At 43.7% G+C, this 19478-nt stretch overlaps 1 protein-coding gene across 1 annotated transcript in view; it reads right to left on the bottom strand.

Moving 5' to 3' along the window:
* LOC124796073 (chondroitin sulfate proteoglycan 4) overlaps window positions 1–19478 on the bottom strand; it is a 543527-nt gene that overhangs the window by 471825 nt on the left and 52224 nt on the right. The window contains exons 4-5 of the mRNA XM_047260159.1: window positions 14510–14804; window positions 8810–9112 (exon numbers count right to left, since the gene is read on the bottom strand). Coding sequence (XP_047116115.1) covers window positions 8810–9112; window positions 14510–14804 — 598 coding nt within the window. The remainder of the gene's footprint in view (window positions 1–8809; window positions 9113–14509; window positions 14805–19478) is intronic.

Here is a 19478-nt window from a genome sequence, read left to right as displayed (position 1 = left end):
TGGAGACGTGTCGTCTTCAGCGATGAGAGTCGCTTCTGCCTTGGTGCCAATGATGGTCGTATACGTGTTTGGCGCCGTGCAGGTGAGCGCCACAATCAGGACTGCATACGACCGAGGCACACAGGGCCAACACCCGGCATCATGGTGTGGGGAGCGATCTCCTACACTGGCCGTACACCATTGGTGATCGTCGAGGGGACACTGAATAGTGCACGGTACATCCAAACCGTCATCGAACCCATCGTTCTACCATTCCTAGACCGGCAAGGGAACTTGCTGTTCCAACAGGACAATGCACGTCCGCATGTATCCCGTGCCACCCAACGTGCTCTGGAAGGTGTAAGTCAACTACCCTGGCCAGCAAGATCTCCGGATCTGTCCCCCATTGAGCATGTTTGGGACTGGATGAAGCGTCGTCTCACGCGGTCTGCACGTCCAGCACGAACGCTGGTCCAACTGAGGCGCCAGGTGGAAATGGCATGGCAAGCCGTTCCACAGGACTACATCCAGCATCTCTACGATCGTCTCCACGGGAGAATAGCAGCCTGCATTGCTGCGAAAGGTGGATATACACTGTACTAGTGCCGACATTGTGCATGCTCTGTTGCCTGTGTCTATGTGCCTGTGGTTCTGTCAATGTGATCATGTGATGTATCTGACCCCAGGAATGTGTCAATAAAGTTTCCCCTTCCTGGGACAATGAATTCACGGTGTTCTTATTTCAATTTCCAGGAGTGTAGTAGGTGAATATGGATTGGGGGACAGAAATGAAAGAGGAAGCCGCCTGGTAGAATTTTGCACAGAGCACAACATAATCATAACTAACACTTGGTTTAAGAATCATGAAAGAAGGTTGTATACATGGAAGAACCCTGGAGATACTAAAAGGTATCAGATAGATTATATAATGGTAAGACAGAGATTTAGGAACCAGGTTTTAAATTGTAAGACATTTCCAGGGGCAGATGTGGACTCTGACCACAATCTATTGGTTATGACCTGTAGATTAAAACTGAAGAAACTGCAAAAAGGTGGGAATTTAAGGAGATGGGACCTGGACAAACTAAAAGAACCAGAGGTTGTACAGAGATTCAGGGAGAGCATAAGGGAGCAATTGACAGGAATGGGGGAAATAAATACAGTAGAAGAAGAATGGGTAGCTTTGAGGGATGAAGTAGTGAAGGCAGCAGAGGATCAAGTAGGTAAAAAGACGAGGGCTAGTAGAAATCCTTGGGTAACAGAAGAAACATTGAATTTAATTGATGAAAGGAGAAAATACAAAAATGCAGTAAGTGAAACAGGCAAAAAGGAATACAAACGTCTCAAAAATGAGATCGACAGGAAGTGCAAAATGGCTAAGCAGGGATGGCTAGAGGACAAATGTAAGGATGTAGAGGCCTATCTCACTAGAGGTAAGATAGATGCCGCCTACAGGAAAATTAAACAGACCTTTGGAGATAAGAGAACGACTTGTATGAATATCAAGGGCTCAGATGGAAACCCGGTTCTAAGCAAAGAAGGGAAAGCAGAAAGGTGGAAGGAGTATATAGAGGGTCTATACAAGGGCGATGTACTTGAGGACAATATTATGGAAATGGAAGAGGATGTAGATGAAGATGAAATGGGAGATATGATACTGGTTGAAGAGTTTGACAGAGCACTGAAAGACCTGAGTCGAAACAAGGCCCCCGGAGTAGACAATATTCCATTGGATCTACTGACGGCCGTGGGAGAGCCAGTCCTGACAAAACTCTACCATCTGGTGAGCAAGATGTATGAAACAGGCGAAATACCCTCAGACTTCAAGAAAAATATAGTAATTCCAATCCCAAAGAAAGCAGGTGTTGACAGATGTGAAAATTACCGAACTATCAGTTTAATAAGTCACAGCTGCAAAATACTAACACGAATTCTTTACAGACGAATGGAAAAACTAGTAAAAGCCAACCTCGGGGAAGATCAGTTTGGATTCCGTAGAAACACTGGAACACGTGAGGCAATACTGACCTTACGACTTATCTTAGAAGAAAGATTAAGGAAAGGCAAACCTACGTTTCTAGCATTTGAAGACTTAGAGAAAGCTTTTGACAATGTTGACTGGAATACTCTCTTTCAAACTCTAAAGGTGGCAGGGGTAAAATACAGGGAGCGAAAGGCTATTTACAATTTGTACAGAAACCAGATGGCAGTTATAAGAGTCGAGGGACATGAAAGGGAAGCAGTGGTTGGGAAGGGAGTAAGACAGGGTTGTAGCCTCTCCCCGATGTTGTTCAATCTGTATATTGAGCAAGCAGTAAAGGAAACAAAAGAAAAATTCGGAGTAGGTATTAAAATTCATGGAGAAGAAATAAAAACTTTGAGGTTCGCCGATGACATTGTAATTCTGTCAGCAAAGGACTTGGAAGAGCAGTTGAATGGAATGGACAGTGTCTTGAAAGGAGGATATAAGATGAACATCAACAAAAGCAAAACAAGGATAATGGAATGTAGTCTAATTAAGTCGGGTGATGCTGAGGGAATTAGATTAGGAAATGAGACACTTAAGGTAGTAAAGGAGTTTTGCTATTTGGGGAGCAAAATAACTGATGATGGTCGAAGTAGAGAGGATATAAAATGTAGACAGGCAATGGCAAGGAAAGCGTTTCTGAAGAAGAGAAATTTGTTAACATCGAGTATAGATTTAAGTGTCAGGAAGTCGTTTCTGAAAGTATTTGTATGGAGTGTAGCCATGTATGGAAGTGAAACATGGACGATAAATAGTTTGGACAAGAAGAGAATAGAAGCTTTCGAAATGTGGTGCTACAGAAGAATGCTGAAGATTAGATGGGTAGATCACATAACTAATGAGGAAGTATTGAATAGGATTGGGGAGAAGAGAAGTTTGTGGCACAATTTGACCAGAAGAAGGGATCGGTTGGTAGGACATGTTCTGAGGCATCAAGGGATCACCAATTTAGTATTGGAGTGCAGCGTGGAGGGTAAAAATCGTAGAGGGAGACCAAGAGATCAACACACTAAGCAGATTCAGAAGGATGTAGGTTGCAGTAGGTACTGGGAGATAAAAAAGCTTGCACAGGATAGAGTAGTATGGAGAGCTGCATCAAACCAGTCTCAGGACTGAAGACCACAACAACAACAACAACAATGTTACATTTAATATTCCTCTATTTCTCTTTGTCTCTCAAGTGCCTCTCATTCGTTCTGATTTTACCTGTTTATACTACCAATTAATTTCATTTCTAAATAGCCTACCCTACCTCATTTACCTTCATTTTATTGTTTTATCAATAAAAGAGAGCACTTTGTGAGTTATCTAGGATCTCTTGGCCTCTTGTTTCAGCGTATCCCGTCCTGCCTCAATTATTTCATTCTTTATTACCTCCCACAGTTTTTCCAGTGAATTGCTCTGGATGCTTTTACTTAGGTCAATTGGTCTCTTCCTCCGAGAGCTTCGTCTCATTCTTTCTAAAAATCCAATATTTCAAACGATTACTACTTTGAACTGGAGCGTGGCTGTACCTATTCATATGACGAAATTAGTTCATGCTACGATAGTCTTTGCCGAGTAACACACGAGGTGCTCAGCCGAGATGCGTTTTTCCTGGTGCAGAGGACGCCGCGCTCTAGAATTGGTCTGTACAGTTAGACTACGATTTAAGAAGACATAGTTACAAGGCAACTGACGACGAAAAATCAAGGTTTACTGACTTTTATATGGCCGTGTTTCATCTTTGTTCGACAACCGAAACATTTTTAATAGTGTTTTGTGAGCGCTTTTCATGCGAATCAGATGCCTCTGTTTAGATAATTCCCATGTACTTCCGACACAAGTAAACAATTACCACTTTTACATCGTGAATAGGAGAACAGTTTACATTTTAACACGATCCTGTCTTAGTATTCAAACGAATAAAATCAAAGTTAAAATTCAGGTCTTGGAAGTGGAAGGTGTTAGCTTCAGACTCTATAGCTTTTATTGTCCAGATAATCTCTTCTTGCAAAAGGAGAGGAATAAAAGAGATGCTCATAAAATTTTAATTACCACCTCGAAAAAATATCTGAAATACACAGTATTAATGTTTCACAACAGTAATCATTTTATTGCGAACATCAGTACTTCTCATTTTCGTTTTTAATTTGTCTATGTTCCTGTACCAATGGCATACAAAATCGAAGAAATGAAGACACGTAATGCATGTTTTGTTTGTTTTGCTAGCCACTAGCGCGCCACTAGAGGAGCCACAACTAAATAACACGGTCCACCGATGAAGCGGAGTGGAATGCTGTAATTTGTTTTCGGCGCTTGAAGAAGAGAGAACGGTGCAACAATCCATGCTGAGTTGGTGTAAGTAAGCGCTGGCAGTGTACCAACGTACAGGGGTGGATAAAAATATGGAAACATCAAAGACACAGCACATTACCATGAATAATACGGTGTATGAAAACGATAGGCATTGGAAACAGCTTTCACGCACCGCGTCTAGTGAATACAGGTTCTGCATGGTTTTCAAGGGAATAGAAGAAAGGCTCTGTCCTCTTGCATCACAGCATCACCACTGGGGAACGGACACTGCACCACGGGATACACCGCGTCAGCAAGAAGGGTCGCATAAACCGTCCAACGTAACCATGGGTCCATGAAATACCTGATATGGCTGCCCAAATCATAACTGAACTCCCAGTTTGTTTCACTTTTGGGACGTAAACTCTTCCTGAAGATGGAAACGGTGTGAAACAAGGCTCGTCCGTCTAAAAGACTTCCTCCTTCAGCTCCATTGTCTAGGTTTTACGGCTTCGGCACAACGTTTTCCCGTCACAGGCATTTGCGTCACTGCTTAGTGTTTTGGAATTCTAGCCCTCCCTGTAATTCCTTCCTTATGTATCACGCGTTCGTGTTGCTTTTTTTTTTTTGCTGACAGGGTTCGCTAGTGTGACATTCAGTTCTACAGTGACATTGACAAATTCCGTCCTCATACTTTTCGTCACGGTACTGTTCAGTGACTGTCTGTCACTGTTGCACTCTGCGTATTTCCTCCAGCGGTTGATGCTTTTTCACTTTTCCTGTGTGTCTTATAGATCTTCGATGTGGTGCCTTTTAAAACACTAAACACTTCAGTTACCTTGCTTACAGAAGCACCTATCATACGAGCGAAAACAATTCTTCATGTTCATGTCGACTTACTGCCGACATAGTGTACTCAAAACTAAACAGAACACTCTTCTGAACACGACTGACATTTGCAGGTACCGTTCGTCGTCGAATATAACACCACAATCTGCATGTTCGGTTAGCGTCTGCATTTATGTTCAAGCATGCAATTCTCGCGGGCTTTCGATATTTTTATTCTACCCATGTATGACAAAATGATTAGGAATCGCAGACTCTTACAGAGCCTTCACACGAATCTGAATGACTACGAACGGAGTAGCAGACCATTTCTCTTTGATCACCCGGGAAGAGAAAGAGAAAGCACCAAGACCGAGATATCACAACCTAGGCGATAGCCTAAAAAGTAGAAACCGTCCGTGGGCCAGTTTGAGCATCTTACACTTAATTTGGAATATGAGAAAGATTGCCGCAGACTGGGTTTCGAGTGACTCAGACGACATCACTCTGCACAGGATACGTACTGGGTTTATGAGCTTTCAAATTTTGCTTTTCTCTCTGTACTCTCCCGACACGGAACGGAATGTCTTTCACCTCTTTCCTCCGACCAAGAATCCACTGCTTGGCACGAATTTCCGGAAGTGATTTTCGAAGTGGAACGCTACGTTAACAGTCAAAATTCATTACATAGGGCAAACAGAGCGAGCTATATCTGCAAGATTTAGAGAACATCTTCTAGGAAAATAGGGTACTAATGTTCATAATTCATCCTTTGCCGGTCACTTGTTAATCACAGGCCATAAACTCAAAGACGTTCCAGATGTCAGTATTCCACAATCCAAGAAAAAAGGTCTCCGACTCGATATCCTTGAAGAGCTAGAAATTTTCAAGCATCTGTCGCTTAAATACGGTTTCATTCTTAACGAACAATTGCAGATGCGTAATAAAAACGTTTTTCAAGGTTTAGGGGCGTTACTTAGAACAGCCTAAGTTTTGAAATTTTCCTCAGAGTAGTGTTGGGAATGTCGGTTTCCCTTATTCAACTGACATTGTCAGTCTTCTACTTTATTTATAACTACCTGTAAAAAGGCTGATTTACTATTTTTGCAAACTTTCGTATTTCCTACTATCTGTTACTAATATATACCTACAGCTATGTAATTTTGCTCTTAACGTAGATGTTTTTATGTTTGCCGCTTTGTTACTAGATGGCACTACTAATCCTTGTGTCCATCTCATGGCAGTGTTGGCTTATATGCCGTTTAGTCTGATGACTCTTGCGCCGTGTATGTGCCGGTCTTAGTCGGTTACATCTTAGTCGGTTACAGAACTTAACCAGTGCCGCCGCTCTTAAGATTGCATTATTCTGTGATCACTGTCTGTCTTTTTTATTATAACCTTTATTCTTGACTCATGCATCAAAACCATGTCATTTGACGATAGCACTGTTGCTGATAATTTAAAAGTTGCCATGTGAGTTCATGTAAGTACAGTTTTCTGGTTTTTATTTGAAAATTTCCACATATGTAACTATTTGGTGTATATTACCTGTACCTTATAGATTTTCCTAGGTAACTTTTACCATTCTGATGAAGATAGTCTTAGAGCTGTCAAAACATGGTTAATGTGGTTTTTGAAAAAGTTGTGTACATCCGTTTGGCTGACTGTTACATTATATATAACAGTCGAAATACATATTTCCGTAATGGAGATAGCTACCAGGTGATCTATCGTTGGGAGTAATGAGTGGCAATGAGTGTTTAATATGCAGGGCTAACGCCATCGATAGGTTTCATATTCACAGCTACACTTTTCCGAGTTAAGTAAAGTCGTATGGCATCGTTGGCTCGTGACACGTACGGGCAGGTGCAGCTACCTGATTGGGAAGGTTTCGTGTCATTGGACCACAACGGCACCTTCCCGTCGGAATGTGAGACACTTGTGTGTTTAAGTCTTACTGGTAAGTGTGGTGGCTGTAGTGGGTTTGAGTAGTGTGGTATCGTGTTTATGTTGGAGGATGATGAGAAAAGTGGAAGAAAGGGTAAAAGCTGGTGCCAGGAAATAGCCTACTCCTGTCGAATAGCATCAAGGGTGCCGTCGAGCTTAAGGTCCTCATCAAACTGACGGATCACTTTCAACCATGTCATGTTCCATGACTTCATGAAACACTGCGGAGAAGATTAGAATTTAACCCAGAGCATTGACACCAATATTGGTGATCGGGGCTTTACGCAACCAACGCTCCTCCTCTTTGCCGTAAAAGCAACGGAAAAGTAGCAAACAGCAAGAGGACTACCCAGGCGGTTACCCATCCGAGTACTGGCCACATGCGACGTTTCTTAACTACGGTGAACTGATGAGGAGCGGTGTATTCAAAGAGGCAAGGTGAATGGCACACTGCTACTCTTCCAAGTCGAGTACACACTAGGCCAACGAAGGCCAACGAACGACAGCCAACCGCTTCATGAGCCGAGATTTGCTTAAGGCGTACGGAGGGCAATTTGGAGCCAACGAGGAGGCTGGAACCGTTTGCGGTTACATCTGACGGCGGTAACATGAAAGCGCTGGCGGTTGGTTGGCCTTGTGATCCTCCTCCTAGTGTGGACGCTGGGTCGAACATTCGTTGGTACAGTACCGATTTGCTGTGTGTCTAGAACTGGTGCGTACGCTTTTCAGGACAGCGACAAGGCATGCTTAGTATGTTTTATTGAAATGTTTCGCTTTTTAATTTAGCATGAGAAACACTGGACTTTACAATTGAAAGTACAGTAGCAGGCTGTTCAATTTAAGAGAGAAATCAGTCAATAAAATATATTGAGTGCGACTTGTGGTTGTCCTGAAAAACTTAACTTTAATAGTCGCTGTTTTCCATTTAGATAATGATTGCTCTTGCTGACTGCATGTATTTATTGTGTCTAAAAATAGTGGGGTATAGAGTGAAAAATGGAGAGAGCATTAAAGCTGGCAGTTTTATCGTAAATGGGAATATTTATGGGCATCTACGAACTACGATTTTAAAAGCAAACTGGAAATATTAGACTCCTGGGTGGGGGCGATATCAGCAATTAGAGAGTGAAATACACGACAAAACTGGAAGTGACTATTAACTTTCTGCGGCAGGTACAGTTCTCCTTGAAGACGTGTCATATTCGGAAATTTTGGGGCTTTTGGGGCCTTCAACATTCCATAATAAATCTGTAGCTTCCATTAGCAAAACATTGTTAAATGGCCCATATTCCAATTCAGCTTTAAGGTAGTCATTAATTTTGTCCCACCACACTGCTGCTCAGTTTTTTTTTAAAAGAGAGGTCGTCTACAGACATTGTTGTCGTTTCTTCTCCTTCTTATTGTTCTTCTTCTTATTATTATTTTTCTAGTGCTAAGCTTCTTGCATTAAAATAAATTTTACACTTGCGACGACTGTTAAATCCGCTTCTCACCTCGTAATAGGGTCAGGTGAAATGGCAATTAAAACGCTACTTCATAAGAATAACAAAACGGCAGCAACGCCGGCAAGTTATGGATCAATTGCTTTCCTACAAGGCCAAATCTCTATGCCGCAAGCCCTTCGTTTGGTGTGGATGAGAAGCCGAACGCCAGTGCATTGGCTACCAACTATCAGCCGAATCCAGTCTCTGTCGTTCGTCGGCTTGGTCGGCCTAGTGCAGCGGGTGGCAGGCAGAGGGCAGTGGCGGCACGCACCTTGTAGCTCTCCGCGTAGTCGGGCTTGACGCACATGGGCTGGCCGCAGTCGGAGCAGCGGAACGAGTCGACGCCGTGCTGGTGGCAGCGCGCCGAGGGCACGCACGGCTGGCGCGCGGCGCACGCGAACGTCCACACGCAGTCGGGCAGCACGCCGTGCGTGACGCGCGCCTCGGGGAAACCGACGCGCCGCTGCTCGGCCCACATGTTGCGCACGCAGCCGCGGAAGGACGACGTCGCGGAGCGCACGCCCTGCGTCCGCGCGCGCGCCCGCTTGTTCACCTCCGTGCCGCCCACGAACACCTGCCGGCACGGCGGGACCCATCACTCGCTCGCCCCCGTAGCACAGCACGAAATGCACGTACAGTGACAATACGAATTGATTTGAAATTAATTACGAAAAAATCTAGGTCGCAAGTCATGTTTATTACAAGGTGACCGGTTTCGATCACTACATGTTCATCTTCAGACCTTCAAGTGAAATATAATACAGGATATATAGAGGAATACATCTTACTGCGTGATGTCAGCGTTACCCGATCAGACATGATTCGAAAATTTGGAAATTTGCGTTAAGGTCTTATGGGACCAAACTGCTGAGGTCATCCGTCCCTAAGCCTAAACACTTCTTAATCTAACTTAAACTAACTTACGCTCCATGCCCGAGGGAGGACTCGAACCTCCGACGGGGAGGGGGGGGGGGGGGGAGCCGCCGCATCGACCGTGACAAGGCACTTGAAACCGCATGGCTACCCCGCGCGGCTACATAAGTCGAGAGAACTACGTACAAAAAGATGTACTTTTAATAAATAGAGCGTAAAAATTACGTAGAATAATTTTATAATAAAAGACAAACAGCTTGTTGGTTGATTCGGGGCAAGGTACCAAACAATGAGGTCATCCGTCTCATCAGACTAGAGAAGGATATGGAAGTCGGCCGTGCCGTTTCAAAGGACCGTCCCGGTATTTGCCTGAAGCGTTTAAGAGAAATCACGGAAAACCTAAATCGAGATGGCCGGACGCAGGTTTCACCCGTCGTTCTCCGGAATGCGAGTCTAGTGTGCTAACCACTGCGCCACCTCGCTTGATGAACAGTTTGTTAATAGAGCTAATGTCAAATAAATACGCCGAGAGCTTTAAGAATAGGAAATGGCATCACATTAATTGTGTGTAATTTGCCCTCTAGGCCCACGCTCGAAAAATAATTGCTATGTTGTTGGTTTCTATGGAGACGGTGGACGGCGTTCCAAAGATAGAACAGCGGGGTGATTCACAAAGAGATGATGGACGTCACTTGTCGATACACTCTTTGGAGTGGCCTTCCTGCTACATCTTTGGCGTACTCCATCCCCTTAGAAATCAAAATACAGTTATTATTTTTCCAGCATCCCACTAACGAGCAAATTACACCAACGAATTTGATGATCATTTGTTTCCTTTTTAAAGCTCTTAATATATTTGACAATAGCTGTATTACTAACCTCTTACCCCTTTATTATAAAATTATTCTACGTATTTTTGACGTTGTATTTGCTGACAAGCACATCGTTTTGCACATAATCCTCTCGGTTAATACTGGACATCATGCTGTCATCTGTAGCCGGAGTCTCTAGTGTTAAAGAAACAGCTCTACAGTTCTTTCTAGTAGTTGATTATCGTCATTCAGCAGTTCCTTCTCCGTGCATGCCCATTGTCGATCGATACGGCTACATCTATGTTTCCGTAATTTTATACCCAATATTAGGTTCTCCTTATGTATCACTCCAATTGATATCTTGTCTTATAGCGGGTGAACATTAATAAAAACAATAAACAGAAGGGACAGACTGCTGATAGGAAATGGAGGAAAAAATCTCCTATGAATATATATTTCTAAATGCACCGTTACAACGTTACATGGCGCTGACGAATAAAAGTTGCTCTGAAACGTCCCGTGTGTTCCTGCTGTAACGTGGCTGGGTGACTGATACAGCGCACTGTAAGCAGCGGAATGGACCGGTATTCACGTCGGGAACAAGCCGTGATGGTATCTGTGTACGGCCAAGCAGGTCGAAATGGTCTATACCAGAACAAGTACTCTCACCAATCGCATCACGCAACATTTCACGACCTGTTTGAGCATTTATGTGCCCATGGGCCTTCCCAGACAGAGGACGGTGCTGAGAGGCGTCGGACTGTGCGTACACCACATCTGTAGAGCCGACTTCTACAGGGTATGTTGCCTCTTGACCGTTTCCATCTTCTTGGCCGTACACAAACACCGTCTCGGCTTGTTCCCGACATAAATACCGGACCATTCTCCTGCTTACAGTACGCTGTGTCAAACACACACCCTGCAACACACAAGGAGAACATGGCATGTGGACAAAAGAACTTTCATTCGTCAGCGCCATCTACCGTGGATACGATGTCTCTCCTGACACGTGCTCAAAGAACCGTTTTTTCCCCCATTTCCATTCAGGAATAGGTCCCTGCAGTTTATCGGCTTTCTTAATGTCCGCCGTGTATTACAGGTGAAGATCTGAAGATGATTAAGTGATGATCGGAGCCGGTCATCTGTTAATAAATGTTCCTGGCGATCTTGAGAGTTTTGTGATTAATTTTAAGTATTACATTGTGATTGCTGACTTTCTCCAAAACTGTTTTCAAAAGTAATTAACATGAATTAAAATTTTCTGCTTGGCCATTGTGGATGAGTTCAGTGGGACTAGACCTAATCACCGCGGGAATACATAGACAAGAATAACGTTGAATGATCCGTAGATGCGGAACCACCATTTTAAAACAGAATCAGAAGAATAAACATAAATTTAAAGCCAGAATTTTCACCTATCACTACCTGCTTCTGCTTTCAACTATCTCGGATCCCATATTTCTCCTGACGGAAACTTCACCGACGACATCAGGAGACACTTTTGCTTGGCAGAAAGGCAATGTCCTACCTCATGATTTCTGATTTGGTAGAGACATAACTTTAACAACAAAATTCCGAACAGCAGTGATTACAGTGTCTCCAATTGAGATGTACCGATGTTAGATTTCGACCATAAGAATGGGTGAAAGTCGTATAATAAACAGCTTCGAATAGGAGTTCTGGAGCAAAATCTTTGGAGTTCTTAGAGTTCCATGGACTGCAGCACGATTGTGATAGTACGAATCTCAAAAAGATATTTAACTTACTGATATTGTTTTTCTCGAGCTGCCAATGGCCTGCATCCCTGCCACGACTCAATGACGCAACCCATTCTTGCACAGAAATGGTTTTTCACCCCACGTCACTTAAAAATCATCACAGAGGCAGGTGATTTAAACTAACTGTTTGGGCGTGGGGGGTGGTCCCACAACTTTTTTCTTGCTTCCATATAAAACTGTCACTGTTGAAGCAAATAACGCATTACGTTCCATCATATGGTAGCCTGCTAAATTGGAGAGAGTGTCGCGAAAGTAGCGACTAGGCTAAACATCGCTAACCTAGTAAGAAGCAGGGACGCAGTGGATATGGATATAAGCAAAGTTGGAGGGTGAAAAGTTTTTGAGTGACCTGCGAGAGCCTTCCGCCATCTTGGTATCTGCCACATTGGATTCAGTTCAGTTTCTTTCAAAAGGAGAGGGTCTTGTGATACATATTTTAAGAGTAGACTTTGACGAGAAACACAATGGTGAATTCCGTTCGCCAAGATATTTGATAAGTAAAAAGTTATGCATAATTTGTTATAACATGTGTAATTCGTCATGCAGGGTGTTCAAAGCTAATCACATTCTGTTCCTGTCGTTACAGATGGGCAGTTAATGTAAAGGACAACATGCCGCTGACCAAAGAAGAGAGGATAGAAATCATCCTGCTAGCTGGTGGCCGGAGTTCCATGACAATTACCAGGGACTTCAGCCAGCGACACCTTGGCAGGGAAATCATTACGGAAAGTGCCGTCAGGAAATTGTTCAGAAAGTTTCAAGAAACGACGTCAGTGGCAGATAAACTCCGTACTGGCCGTCCCCACACAACAACTAATAGGGCTACGACCACGACACTGTTAGCAGCAGTGGAAATGACTCCCGTCCAAGGTATCGGGCAACTCGCTCAACGGCACGGCATCCCTCGGAGCATTATTCACCGAATCCTACGCAACAGAAATGGGATCCATTCAAATGCAGCTCGAACAGTATCTGGTGGAAATCATCCGTGAGCGTAAGATGCAAATTTCGTGAGTAGGTGTTAGCACAACACGCCACCATACACAATATTGCTTGCAACATACTCTTTAGCGATGACGCGAGTTCTTACGTCAATGGGCACGTCAACTAGCGATAGTGGCCATAGGAAAATCCGAGTTGGACATCTCTCTGTAGGTCTAAAGGACGTGGCAAAGTGATGATATGGTGTGGCATTTGGAATGCGTCTCATTGGCTCTATCTTCCTGATGGAAACCATCAGTGCTTTGACCTAGCTGCAGGTGCTGGATGGGGTGGTCTTGTTTATAGTTCTCAACAAAGATGGGGCATTTCCTTCGTACTTTCAGCGGGATGGGGAACCACCCCATTAACACGCCTGTGTACTGGAATCGTTAGATGCCTAGTTACCCAACTGTTGGATTGGAGATCGTGATCCCACGAAGTGGCTGTCACATTCACCTGATCTGACATCCGTAGATGTCTACCTGTGACCATGCAAGCTTTCTCTGACGGAAACGGAAATGTTTTTAGTTATACGGACAGCATATGGAACACATTCTGTTAAGTGCAATTTGCTTTTCAAGGTGATGCGAGCCATTCGTGTCATGGCTGATGACGAATTACAAATGATATAATAAATGATGCATAACTTTGTACCCATCAAAAACAGTGCGAAACTGGCTTCACCGCCGGCCACTGTGGCCGAGTGGTTCTAGGCGCTACGATCGCAGATTCGAATCCTGCCTTGGGCATCGATGTATGTGATGTCCTTAGTTTAGTTAGGTTTAAGTAGTTATAAGTTCTAGGTGACTGATGACACAGATGTATATCCCACAGAGCTCAGAGCCATTTGAACCATTTGAACGGACTTCGCCACTGTGTTTCTGTTCAGATTATACCCTTAAAACATGTATATCATGACTACCCACCCATTGAAGAAATGGAAACTGAATCGCGGATTCTACGATGCCGGACAGCTCGTCCCTGCCTCTGACAACTTTCGCGACATTTATTCCGGTCCAAACTTTTTGAACACCCTGTAGTCTTGAAACTTCCTAGCAGATTAAAACAGTGTGCCGGACCGAGACTCGAACTCGGGATCTTTGGCTTTCGCGGGAAAGTGCTCTACCATCTGAGCTACCCGAGCACGACTCACGACCCGTCCTCACAGCTTTACTTCCGCCAGTACCTCGTCTCCCACTTTCCAAACTTCATAGAAGCTCTCCTGCGAAGCTTGCAGAACTAGCACTCCTGCAAGAATGGATATTGCGGAGACATGTCTTAGCCACAGCCTGGGGGATGTTTCCAGACTCACCCTTTAGTCTTGATTGCCATTGTAGTTGTTTCTGCATTGTCAGACTACAATGATCTTTATAGGACTAACATCAATTGAGAGATATAGCTAGTTTTCTTGTTCTCACACCAAAGAGAATCTGTCGTCCGAATCACTCCCAGCCTCAAGTGTTACATTTACTCTGCGTTTTGAGCATAAAACAGTGAGGGAGCTGTGCGACAGGAGAGCTTACGTACGGTGTCAGCGAGGTCGAAGAAGCGGCTACCGCCCGGTGGGAGGCGCAGACTGGAGACTGCGCCATCCACGGAGACCTCCATGAAGGTGGGGTTGAAGTGGACGGCTAGCGTGTGCCAGGCGCCGTCCGCCACGGCGACGTCGCTCTGCAGCTCTGTGGGTCCGTTGCCCTTGTTGAGCAGCAGTCGCGGCCGGCCGTCCACCAGCTCCAGGGCCACGAAGTCCGACTGCGTCGTCAGCCCCGCGTTGTAGACCAGCAGCCCCAGCGGCGACGCCGTCTTCACGTCCATGCGCCACCTGCGTGCCACAGCCACCAGCGTCACACCTCGTCCACTCTGGAACTGTGTGTCTGATCGGGAACTTTATTTTTCGCCAGTAGTACTTTTACTACCTGAGCTATCCAGGCACACTTCTCGTCTCGCCTTACAACAATGATTACCAAAATACAGTGGACAACTGAAGGGATCAGAAAGATTTGTGTGTTCAGCAGACTACATTGCTCGCCACCCAAAATTCAACACCCTGAAGGGAGCATCCAAATCAGGTGAAATTTTCAGCTTGCGTTTGTGGTGAAGAAAGAGGCAGACAACTAGTTTTGCAGTGCAGGCGCACACCATGGGTGCCAGTAGAGCCAATTTCAAGCGCTGTATAAAGGGGGAACACACGGCCGCGTGGATGTACTGGAATTGTACTTTTGTGCAATTGTTTTGAATAAGCAGTTTCAGAACGCCGCGTAGAAGAAAGCTTGCACCTTTCGGAATTCGGCGGAGGAAGAATAGTTGCCTATAACGATTGCGGTTACCCTTCAGAAAAATTGGTGATCGTGTAGGACGGAACCAAACAGCTGTAATGAGGATCTGCAATCGCTGTCTGCAGAAGAGAATGACGGACCGACGAGACCTACTGCACCCACCTCGTTGCTGCACTGCAAATAATAACGGCTATACTGAGCGCCACGCAGTGATGGATAGCTCAGCCAAATCACGAACCACATAACAAAGAATTCGGTCTGTTGCGCAACAAGCAGTGCCCGCGTATACGATTCGTCGTCGTTTGCAACTGTGTAGATTGTCCGCAAGGCGTCCATTGCTGCGTTTACCTTTGAGTCAACACCATAGGCGTTTGAGCCGGCAATGGCGCAATGAACGACGGATATGGCCAATGGAAAGGTAAGAAATTGTTTTACCGACGGGTCCCAATTCCGCCCGCGCTGCCGAGATGGTAGATTAGAGTCTAGAATCACCGTGGTGAGAAACTGCTCCTGTACGCGATATTACGGTTTTGGGTGTTACTGGATTCCACTTCCACTCCTCCCCCCTCCCCCCCCCCCTCCCCAATTCGCACTGCCGGCCGACTAACCAGCCAGATCTGCATCTCTGAAGTGTTGGAGCCTGTTGTGCTCCCATACCTTTGGAGCTTGGCGACGGGCACGTTGTAGGAGATTAATGCGCAACCATTCATGGCACACAATGTTCAAGACCTCTTCTTCGCCCTTCAGACTTGGTTGCTGCTTTTTTCTCCCTGTCCTCCCGGTATCCCGGTAAACATCTGGTCTATGGTTGTTGAACTTTGACGATATGTAAAAGCAGCATGAACTGCTGTACCACAACAACAGATCCAGAGCCTCTTCCATTCAATGCCGAGGCGTGTAGCACCAATTCCAGCCAGAAATAGCAGCAACACCCAATACTGATTTCATCATCTTCCTCGCTTCACAGAGGGGTGTATTTTCAATCATATGATCTTTGTTCAACGCCTTATATCCCATACCAATTTGGCTATGATATCTGGTGGTTCTTGGTGTTGCGTTTTGGATGGCCGGCAGTGTAGATAAAGTGACAGACATATGAAACATTCAACTCTGGACCGTGGCACACAAAAGAACTTTCTGTCAAATATAAAGGAACAGGTTGTAACATGTCATTCTAGTTAACTTTTTGATCATATCTAACCAATTATACGATGCATAAGCAGTGATTAGGGGAATGTTTGAAATTACTGTGCCGGTTTTGCAACTTGTAATTTCAATTTTTTGTCAGATTTCCAATATAATTAATGAACATGCTGTTTGACACCATAATGCTATTATTTTACTTAAAATTACCATTTATCGCTCATTCCAGAAAACTCGATTCATCGCAACCAGCTTGGCAATATGTACGAATTATTAGTCAAATATCTGAGTAAAAGATTGTTAAATTTATTAAATTACTATGCAATTAAAATACAATTCAGATTTATTTCACTTGTCTGCTTGCAAAAGCTCTTTAATAAAATTTCAATATGAAAACATTTTTAGCAATTTTCTAATTGACAAACATGTTACCATGTAAAACCAAATTCCGTTAGTAGACTTCATAATTTTTATTAAAAATTTAATTACATGCAGACTACAACAGCTCTGAAAAATGTCGTAATATTAGAACGTCATTTATATGGAGGTTTCAGGACCCACCAATGTGGAGCCTTGTCGGAATTTGTTTAGTCATAGTCCAATAACCTTCTAAGTTCACGTTTGTCAGTACGCCTTGTTTAATGGAAAAGGTTTTGTCAAAAATTGGTGCAAATGCAACGAATAAATAACATCTAACTGAAAAACTGATCTTTTTATTAGTCGATACGCAAAAACCCAGGCAGAAATGCATACTTGCAAAACCCCATGTCTATTGAAACCCGATTAAAAAAATTAATTATGAAGCAGACGCACACGCGTAAGATTCACGCCACATTACTACATGAAAGCAGATTAATAAACCAAAGGAATGTTAAGGCCTTAGCTGTGAATCCTAAGGGAGGGGAAATTGCCCACTTTCAAAAATAAAAAAAAGTGTTTTAACAAGAAAAAGATTGGAATAAACATATTAATTTATTCAAAGAATGAACGAATATGGAAATGCAGCTGACTCTATGACATAAAAAGTTAAAGATACAAAAAAGTACCATGAGCTCAAAATAAAGTGAATCTTCCGTTTGGCAAAGTTGCTTCAAAAGTTTGAAATTAACAACCGTAAGTGCAACTGATGTTCTGAAAGAACTCATGATTTTCCTACTGATCGATTACAATAACTGCTTTGCTGATAATAATGCATCTACCAGTACACTGATGGACGTGGAACAAGTAATTACAATGTTGAGACTGAATTCTGATCAGCGATTGTCCCAATGTGTTGGTATTGCTAGTATTGCTCCCCATAAATTACCAGTGAGAGACAAGCAAAATGCGGTCTCTGTCTCTGGGTCTCTGAAGTGCGACGCTAGTATTGCGATTCTGCAGACTCGAACATTGGACCTGCGACGGGCAGCTCCAGTAGAGACTGCAGCCTGTAGAGATGCCTTCAGCGTCAAGGTCCCCCCTAAAGTCCGTTCTTATCTATCAGAATAGAACAGCCAGCTCTTCCCTTCCCACCAAGAAAACACGACTGTCAATAATTTAACATGCACTGTCAGGCATAACTGCTTCTTCATCAAAATATCTCATCCAAAATGTGCATAATGATAAAAAGCCCCGATGACTTCTCTGTCGTCCCCTCTTCTCTAAAAGACTTCCAGCTATGTGGTCTGACCTCATGACATCACATGAATTTTACCAACTGACAATTTTGCACACAGCAGCAGGGCTCGCCTACCAGAGTGTGGGAAAGTTAAAGAACTGTGCCTACGGCTAGCCACTTATTCTGCAGCCTCTTCATGTGTTTTTAAAAGCTCGAGGTTTTTATCTGTTGAACATGGCAAAATACTGGCCTCCTGCTGATAGAAGTTCTCTCTTCCATCTCGCAGTTCTGTTCACCTGGCCACAATTGAAACACGCTATAAAGCCAAACAAAAGATGCCACCCATCAGGGAGCCTCCAGGTGACGCAACTTCCACCCTGAAAACGCATCTCTGTCTACCTGTGGCATGGTCCAACTCTTTGTCTGTAAATACCCGTCCCAGCTACATAACAAAGGCCAGCATTTTCTGCCAGATCCGGCATCACCTGTCCTGTGTCCAACAAGTGTGCCGTCTCGCAAGCTCTCTCAGAAAAGTTTAAGAACAGAACCAGCACCATGTTAAATATAAAAAAAGCTAAATAAGAGAAGAAGTCACCAAGACGTTAGCATTTATAGTCACTGCAGTCTTTTCACTCTTCAAAGCTATTATTGTTATGTTCTGCCTCCTCATCATCCTCTAGCTGAATTATGATATTGAATAAGAAGAGACAATCCAAATGGCTTGCCATATCTCAGACTTACTAGAGTTTCAAAAATTTATCCCAGTTGTACGTTACCATCCGATATTTTGTAACGCCCAAGATGTACACTGGAAATGTAGCAATCATATCAACCACTGTTTATAAAGTTGAAATTCTTGTTAAAATTATGATTTCTCGTAAGTTAATCGAGTAGTAGCATTACAAGATGATCACGTACTTGATAGATATGTACCTAGTAGAGCGGTTTATGATGGGAGTGACGCTCCATGGTATATGGTCACTGTAATAAAACTCATAAAGAAATAGGAGGCATTTCGTAGCAAGTTCAAAACGAAGCATAGAGCTGTACGTAGCGAGATGCTGAATGAAACATATTCGGCTGTCAAGAGAGAAATGCATGAAACCTTCAACTACTGTCGTAGCAGAATATAATCGAAAACATCTCACAAAAACAATACCTGACAGACCCTACAGCAAATTTTCAGCAATTATCCTCTCTTTTAACCATAATGTACATTACTCGAGCAAAAAAATGTGCCTAGTGGTTGGAAGAAGGCGCAGGTCACATCCATCTACAACAAGGACAGCAGAAGGGACCCACAAAACTATCGTCCCATTTCCTTGACGTCGGTTCGTCGTAGAATTTTAGAACGTATTCTGAACGCAAATGGAATCGTTTGGATTGAACAAAGTTCCATAGCACGGTCGAATACCTGTCAAACAAATATGGTATTTATACCGTGTATTAATGACCTTGCAGACAATGTTAATAGTAAGCT

Source organism: Schistocerca piceifrons, chromosome 4, assembly GCF_021461385.2.
Source record: "Schistocerca piceifrons isolate TAMUIC-IGC-003096 chromosome 4, iqSchPice1.1, whole genome shotgun sequence".
Classification (NCBI taxonomy): Eukaryota; Metazoa; Arthropoda; class Insecta; order Orthoptera; family Acrididae; genus Schistocerca; species Schistocerca piceifrons.
Note: the sequence above shows the minus strand (reverse complement) of the source record. Positions and strands in the feature narration are given on the sequence as shown.